The sequence below is a fragment of the Polyodon spathula genome, chromosome 20 (genome assembly GCF_017654505.1).
Source record: "Polyodon spathula isolate WHYD16114869_AA chromosome 20, ASM1765450v1, whole genome shotgun sequence".
NCBI lineage: Eukaryota > Metazoa > Chordata > Actinopteri > Acipenseriformes > Polyodontidae > Polyodon > Polyodon spathula.
In genome coordinates this window covers 3,804,881-3,812,448 of record NC_054553.1, presented here as the reverse complement: position 1 = coordinate 3,812,448, position 7,568 = coordinate 3,804,881, and the positions used below count along the sequence as shown (strand labels likewise).

The 7,568-nt window shown below is 39.7% G+C and overlaps 1 protein-coding gene and 3 non-coding genes across 5 annotated transcripts; all 4 read left to right on the top strand.

Annotated features, from left to right (window-relative positions):
* The first annotated feature begins 408 nt into the window (after positions 1-408).
* On the top strand, positions 409-6,899 carry LOC121295842 (RNA-binding motif protein, X chromosome-like). 2 transcript variants are annotated; one of them, XR_005946980.1, is made up of 10 exons: positions 409-545; positions 1,388-1,522; positions 1,947-2,053; positions 2,144-2,291; positions 2,603-2,704; positions 3,105-3,222; positions 3,355-3,489; positions 3,607-3,698; positions 6,323-6,417; positions 6,754-6,899. XR_005946980.1 is itself a non-coding variant. In XM_041220936.1 (9 exons), the coding sequence occupies exons 2-9, from the start codon at positions 1,414-1,416 to the stop codon at positions 4,753-4,755; spliced, it is 1,128 nt and encodes a 375-aa protein (XP_041076870.1). In that variant the 5' UTR covers positions 421-545; positions 1,388-1,413; the 3' UTR covers positions 4,756-5,045. The 2 variants fall into 2 exon arrangements, 1 of the variants encoding a protein (XP_041076870.1); XM_041220936.1 differs by lacking the exons at positions 6,323-6,417; positions 6,754-6,899 and adding an exon at positions 4,439-5,045 and having other exon boundaries at positions 421-545.
* Positions 1,795-1,871, top strand: LOC121295936. The gene has a single exon (XR_005946987.1). It is a non-coding gene; the product is annotated as a small nucleolar RNA SNORD61 (small nucleolar RNA).
* On the top strand, positions 2,433-2,509 carry LOC121295938. The gene has a single exon (XR_005946989.1). It is a non-coding gene; the product is annotated as a small nucleolar RNA SNORD61 (small nucleolar RNA).
* LOC121295937 lies at positions 2,931-3,007 on the top strand. Its single transcript, XR_005946988.1, has one exon. It is a non-coding gene; the product is annotated as a small nucleolar RNA SNORD61 (small nucleolar RNA).
* Positions 6,900-7,568: the final 669 nt, after the last annotated feature.

The following is a 7,568-nucleotide window of genomic DNA, read 5'->3' as shown; positions in this document are numbered from 1 at the left end:
AAATAAATAAATGAATAATCTGAAATGTTTTATTATTACCTCAATAAGAGTCTGTTGAACGTGGACCAGAAGGCAATTATCCGATGTTATTGAACTGAGAGTTAGTGGTTATCTAGTTCTCTACACGTTAATTGTTATTATTATATAACGGTATACATACATTAAAATGTACATTATATATTGACCGTATATCTAACAATACAAACTGGCTTTCCCTTTTATGTCTGTTTCTACAATTTACCAGTGCTTTTTAAATCTTTTTTTTTTAAAGAAATACGTATACGGTACCAGTGTTTCAAAACTAATGTTACTGATTTTGGACAATATACCTGAAGATACACTGGTTTAATTTAGTTTACTCTAATTCACATCTTCAGCGATCAGAGGACGGACCGGCACCCACAGACTGAGTGACAGGCCGGGTATGTGAATACAGCACCAATCACAGGCGCGCAGCCTCGCTCTGAAACGGGCCACGTGACCACTATAAAGCGAAGGGGCGCCTTCGCCGCCGCTCATTGAGCGCTTTGATTTCCAAGGGAGAGGTGAGCGGGTGGTGTTATTAACTGCAGTTGGTGGTGGCGAGGGTAGTACTATTGTGTGATATAAAATACATCAGTGATTGTGCGTATATCATAAAAAAAAAAGCACGTGCTCTGAAACACTTTTAATTTTTAAGAATTTTTTTTTTTATTATTATTTGTAACTAATTTCCAACTATTTAGCGCAGCGCCAACTGGCCCTGTGAATAGACGCCATTTTAGAAAATGTTATAATTATGAAGTTGTGTGTTGCGTTGTTGCAGACGCGTGTGTGTGTGTGTTTTGGGCTGCGCTTTCGTTTTTTTTTTGTTAGGTGATGTGTTTTAATTCGGGTTGTGTTCTCCTTTTCGAAAAGGACAGCCGGCTGCTCGGAGTGTCTTTCTTTTGTAATCCGCCATTTTGTTGGGTGGACTAGCACGTTTCGCGGCCTGTACAGCTGGTATAACAATAACTTTCACAGCAGGCTGTATCTGTTAAGAAAAACAATACTTAACCCTACAGAATTAAAACCATTACATGCTCGTACATATTGCTTGTTTTTAAACTAATGTAGTCAATGTGTTGTTGGAAGGACTTGCCATGTTAAACAATATGAACGTGTACTTCACGTATCAAAGTATCGGCGTGTATTTAAGCGCTGTTTCTTGAAATCAAACTATTTAAACAAAATAACTAATTGGGGCGTGTTCTTGGCTTGTGCTGGTTTTGACCATCGAATGTAACCCAGTATTATAATCCTTGCATTCACGCATTAAATATCAAGTCGAGTGTGCTGCAGAGCGAAGCCCTACACACCCTGATCAGTCGAGCAATACGCGTTTGTGTACCTTTTTTTTTCATTTTAGATTATAACAAACAAAAAGCCACAATCATGGCTGAGGCTGACCGACCAGGGAAACTCTTCGTTGGCGGCTTGAACACCGAGACAAACGAGAAGGCCCTCGAACAGTATTTCACCAAATACGGCAGAGTAGTCGAAGGTAGGCTTGAAACGTGTTGCAGTTAACCACGGTGCAGTTCGTGAACTAATGTGCATCAGCGAGGGATGCACGTGTTGCAGTATTTCTGGGTGCATTTTCGCCTCAAGCAAATTTAATCTTTGGTCGGAAATGCTTAGCAACTTGTGAGCTATTTTAGCAAATGGGGATATAATAATTATAAATGCTTAAATTACAAGTTTAAGTGAAACTATTTGAATTGTGGCAAACCTAGAGAAACATTAGACCTGTCAAGACAAACTTATCCTATACAAGCTGTGATGAAAAAAGGTGGCATTGATCAATTATGAACTGATGATGCCTCTTTTCTCCTCTAAGAAGTTCTGAGCTTGCATGCTTAATGCATTACTGTCATAAGGTATTGTGTATGTCAGTCTAAAGTCTGCCTTTTTCTTTTTGCTTTAAGTGCTGTTGATGAAAGACCGTGAAACAAACAAATCCAGAGGTTTTGCTTTTGTGACCTTTGAGAACCCAGCTGATGCAAAGGATGCTGCAAGGGAAATGAATGGAAAGGTATTGTCAGCAGGCAATTCCATATTGTCATTTGTACATCACCTATGCACGCCACCCCTTCCAGTGTAATTTTTTAACTTTTTATTCTAGACCCTTGAGGGCAAACCAATCAAAGTAGAACAAGCAACAAAGCCGTCATTTGAATCGGCACTTGCTAGGCGGGGGCCACCATCCCTTCATCCAAGGAGCCGCGGACCGCCGAGAGGACCTAGAGGCGCTCGAGGAGGACCCACAAGAGGTAACTGCTGTAGGCAGTGTCTGGTAATTGCTTTAAGCAAACATGTACAATTTCCAACAAATAACATTTTCAGAAGTCTTTCCTCAAAGATGGTAACTTCAAAATAAATGACCCCCCCCCAAACCTTTGGCACATATGTTGGCTGTGATTGAAAAATGTGGCTTTGATCAATTAAACTGATGTAGCCCATCTTTTCTCCTCTAAGAAGTTCTGAGCTTGCATCATGTGAAGACATTTTCCATAGATACATTGTTACAGAACAGTACTTGTTGGGTTTTAATACTGTATGTTTTTTGTCTTTCTCCTCCAAGGCATGTCACCTAGAGGTCCACCACCAATGAAGAGAGGGCCTCCCATTCGCAATGGTGGCCCTCCACCCAAGAGATCTGTTCCTTCAGGACCAATGGGACGGGGTAAGTGTTTTGGCTTTTAAAAGGAGCTGTGCTTAAGTAGCAGCTTCTGTTTGACTATATAACAAATTCTACGTTGGTGTCTAGGCTTAATCATTGAGATTTGTGTACATCCTAGTACAGATCTATATGGGTATTTTAAATCATTTTGGCAACTTGAAACTAAGCGCTATACACCAGCACTGTGATAATGCAATGCTGTCAGTGCGTGTCTTTTGTACAAGTGTGGGCTGTGATGAAAAAATGTGGCTTTGATCAATTGTAAAATGATCTTGCCTGTGTAGTCCTCTAAGAAGTTCTGAGCTTGCATCGTGTAATTAATTCTTAGATTTGTAGATGCTATATAATAGGATCTGTGTGTTTTAAACCTAGATAAATGAAACTAATCAATTCTTAACTTTAGCTCCCATGTCCAGGGAAAGGGATCCTTACGGTCCACCTCCTCCACGCAGAGACGCCATGATGTCCAGAAGAGACGATTATCCATCTCCAAGAGATGACCATTATAGTACCAAAGACAGGTATGTTTTTAGTATTTTACCATCCTTGCAATTGTGTGGCTTTTTGACCATTCAGGCTACAGTGTCGAAGAGAGCATTAGTTTTGTTTTATAGCCTGTTGCAGTTATTTATAACGTGGCCTTTTTTCTCCAGTTACTCAAGCCGGGATTACATCAGCTCCAGAGATTCAAGAGACTATGCTCCACCCCCAAGGGACTATGCTTATCGCGAATACCCACATTCCAGTTCCCGCGAAGAATATGGAGGATCTATGTCACGGTCATACAGGTATTCGATCATCTCGAATATGCAATAGTACTTAAGTTATACCCCCCCCTCCCCTTTAATGTACTGCACTTCTTTTTATCCCCCTTAAAGATGTTTGTCTGGATTTTTTCATTTCAGTGACCGTGATGGATATGGGGGTGGCCGTGAGTCTCGGGGCTACCTGGAACGTCCCAGTGCCGGTTCCTATAGGGAGCCATATGATGGCTACGGTAAGATTAGCTATTTGTAGTGCATCTACACTAATGCTTGTGTAGAAATGTGTTCCCTGAATGTGAACATGAAATAATGCCTCTGTATTCAAGCTATTTTCCATCCTGTAAAACCATGCAAGGTAACTTGCTGTGCAGAACACAGTTCAACAATGTCAATTTCTACAAGGAAGCTTGCACTTGACTCTTGCGGAAATCCTTTGCCACGTTCCCAGCTCAGAAATGGCAAGAGAAATGCCAATCTGGTGTTCTGCAATACCACCTGGAATTTCAAAAGGAATGAAAAAAGGAAAGCCAAACCACTTCTAAAGGAAACCTGCTCAGTGGCATGTTGGGGGTTTTTTCTTTTTATCCTCAAGAGGTAGTAAATGCAATTGCCACCCTCCTGTAAATTGATGCTGGTGGATAGTTTAAGTGGGTGCTAAATTTAATCTACAATCCCTTATTTCACAGGGGTGGAGTGTAAACCTGTCCACTGGTTTGAAGGGCTGTTTTTAAATTCATTATTTTTGGGTGGGGGAGGGATCTAAAACAAACCAAATAGTCACAAAACCGTAACTTAAGTCACTCAAATCTTACCTGCACTTAATCACTACATTCAAGTGTCCTGTAATGGCTAACGGGAGCTACATTTTAAACCATGAATCAACCACATGCAACAGCAGTAAGAAAAAAAAAAACAAAAAAAATGTTTAACTCTTGATATAAACATGCCATTACCTGACCCATTGACCCTGCAGGTAACTCGCGCAGCGCCCCACCTTCAAGGGGCCCTCCACCATCCTACGGTGGAAGCGGCGGAAGCAGTCGCTATGACGATTATGGCAGCAGTTCCCGAGATGGATATGGAAGTCGTGACAGTTACCCCAGCAGCAGAAGCGACCCGTACTCAGCCAGCCGTGGCGAGCGTATTGGCAGGCAGGAGCGGGGGCCAGCCCCACCACTCGAGAGAGGCTACCCTCCTCGTGATTCTTTCAGCAGCTCCAGCCGTGGCGCACCTAGGGGTGCCCGAGGAGGAAGTAGATCTGATAGGGGCATTGGCCGAAGCAGATATTAATGGACCCCAAAAAAAGCAAGCCTCAATCCTACAACATGTGTTTCTTAGCTCCAAAACAAACACATGAAAAACAAACGAAGACTGAACTTTGACTGGACAAAAACAAAACAAGGCTTAAGTTTTTATTTATTGTTGAGCTTTCCCCATCCCCTGCCCCTAATACCTGTTTCATTTGAGAAGCGTTAAATGTTTAGAATTGTATTTTTTTTGTTAATACTACAGTAAGTTTTTTAAACAGTGATTTGTGTGCTTGTTTAAAAAGCGTTTTGTACACTAGTGCTGTTAAATTTGAAAAGTATTCTTTCCCTGGAGTAACACATGCCTTCATTTACAAATAAAGTTTTTATCAAAATGAAAAATGGTTGGAGAGAGCTAAATTTCAGTACCTTGTATGCAAAAAGCTGCATTTGCCTAAAACTTTTACTGCCTCTTTCTGAAGTTCAACTAAGTCCCATAACCCCACCCTCTCTTCCCCCATTCTGCCTCAAGAAAGTAACTGGAATCTTTAACTATGGATCAAATTACTGAAGTCACTTTTTATAAATGCTCAGTTAACTTTACTCTTATTTAACTTGTATGGGCCAATGGTTTCCCTGTAAGGAACATGGGCAAATGTTTCTCACCCAAACTCTTTACAACAGTGTATAGTGTCTCCGTTCAAAAGGATCTTCGTCATGCATAAAGAATAAGCTATGATGGCTTACAGCGACCTAGACAAAGAAAACTACAACCAAAACGCAAGTGAGTCATTTCAGCATTCAGCAGGTTTAAACAAGTTGCCTGTGAAACAGCAGATGGTAAGCAAAGCAAACTTTTTTTCCGTCTAAGTGCAATATGACGTGAATAGCCTTCTCAATGGTTGGTACAGTTACACACGCTGTGCTACATCAGTTTTGAAATGATTACCTCAGAGGGCTGACATCAATCCTTCACAATGAAAAAGCAATGCTGCAGAGCAGCGCAGACCTCCCAGATTCTGCATTTTGCAAATAGATTTGATCTCAATATGGCTTTGTATACTTTTTTCTACTGAATCTTAGTGCTCCAAATGTGCCTGATGAAGTGCTTAAATGGAAGGCTGTTCATATTCATCCTAAATGTTTTTTTTTATGTCATTAAGTCAAACCGTAAAATGAGCTTATTTAATTGATTGTGGATTTAAATGCTAGGGCTCCAAGTTCAGCACTGGGATTTTAAGAACGGTTCTTGGATAATGCAGTAGGTGCAAGCTGTTCCAAACTATTTTGTGGCACGACTTCATGCCTTTTAAACAGGGAGTAAAGGATACCGGAAAGTGCTATATTTGCATTTTTTTTTTTTTTTAAAAAGTGGCTCAAATAATTGGAATCTGATGGCAGTGGTTTGGAAGTCAAACTAATCTGGAAAAAAAGGACCAAAAGCAACTTAAATCTTGGTTTAATCATCTGAAGAAAAGGAATATATTTACTTTGACTTGAGCATGTGTGTGTTATAAATGTGATCCTAGGTAACGTAAGTGGTATTTAATTCTCTTTTTTAGTTTTTTTAAGTTGTTACTGGTGGTCTAATGTTCACTTGTTTATTGCAGGATGATGTGCTGTAGGGGATCAGTTTGCTAATATTGAATTTGCTGAAGAAATTCCTCCTGAGGTTTGGCTGAGTAAACCAATAGAGAATTACATGGTAAGCTTGTTTCATAAATACTGGCTTTTTTTTTTTAAATTAAAACAATTGACTTTTTCACTTAATTTTTGATAAGTAAATGTATAATGCTAGGCAGGTACTTTCAAGATTCATGTTAATCTTAAACCCTATTAACAATGTTATGTGACTATCCCCTCCCCATTTGCACTATAAAAAGTGGGTGGGGGGGTGCTTCATTGCTTTGAAATCTAAAGGAAAACTGAGTATTTACAACTTCTAAGCTCCTTAATGGTATTGTTGATAATAGACCATCTTGGAATGAAATGGAATGTTTTAACTGGATTGATGTAAATGTTGTAACTTTCATTTGCACAGGTGAACCAGTGGCGGGATTGTACCGGAGCGTGCTGTTACTATATAGATCTCAAGACCAGCAGAGTACTTGAAGCAGTGGACGCTAACATTGAACGTGATCATTGTTATTCTTAACTTTCAATAAAAAAAATAATTTTTTTTGTAAATTTGATACTTCTCTTTGATATTCAGTTGCAGCACCACTGAAAGGTTGTACACACACACACTGGTGTGTACTAGAGTAACAATAGTTAGAGAGGGGTGATGGTCTATTAAATTGATTTATGAAGTGATGGAACTCAATTTCACTGCCATTCAAATACAAAATAAAACAATTATAGCAGACAAAATACTTAATGTGAACTTGCACGGTTAAACGTGTTGTCTTGTACTTTGAACATTGGTTGACCAATTTGAACTGAAATATGAGGTTAGAGCTGCATTCAGAGGCAGCTTTTTTTGTGGGGGGGGGGGGATCCCTATGATGTAAACTATTAACTAATGTATGCATTGAAGTTTGAGGTACTGTACTGTTGCATTTTCTATCTGGGAGAGAAGTGACAATAGGCCAGTTTGGAATATCCAGGATAAATGATTTGGTATGTGAAGTCTAGGTGATGCTGTATGTGTTGTGAGGTTTGTATCGCTCTGAGTTTCAAAACTGAAAGGACACTATACATAATGCTAACACTGAACTGGCAGAATCTGTGTCCACTGTAATATATAGTTATATAAAATTAATGAACAAATATGTTCTATCCATTGGCCAACGCACACTCGCAAAACAAGTCCTATTTAAGGTATAGACAGAAAACAAGCCTCCCAGTCCCCGGACA

What these genes read in the sequence shown, in the direction of transcription:
- LOC121295842 (XM_041220936.1), top strand. Translation starts at nt 1,414, where the DNA reads ATGGCTGAGGCTGACCGACCAGGGAAACTCTTCGTTGGCGGCTTGAAC. An exon ending in ATACGGCAGAGTAGTCGAAG is followed by an intron (nt 1,523 to 1,946) that starts GTAGGCTTGAAA and finishes TTTTGCTTTAAG; the next exon opens with TGCTGTTGATGAAAGACCGT. An exon ending in CATTATAGTACCAAAGACAG is followed by an intron (nt 3,223 to 3,354) that starts GTATGTTTTTAG and finishes TTTTTTCTCCAG; the next exon opens with TTACTCAAGCCGGGATTACA.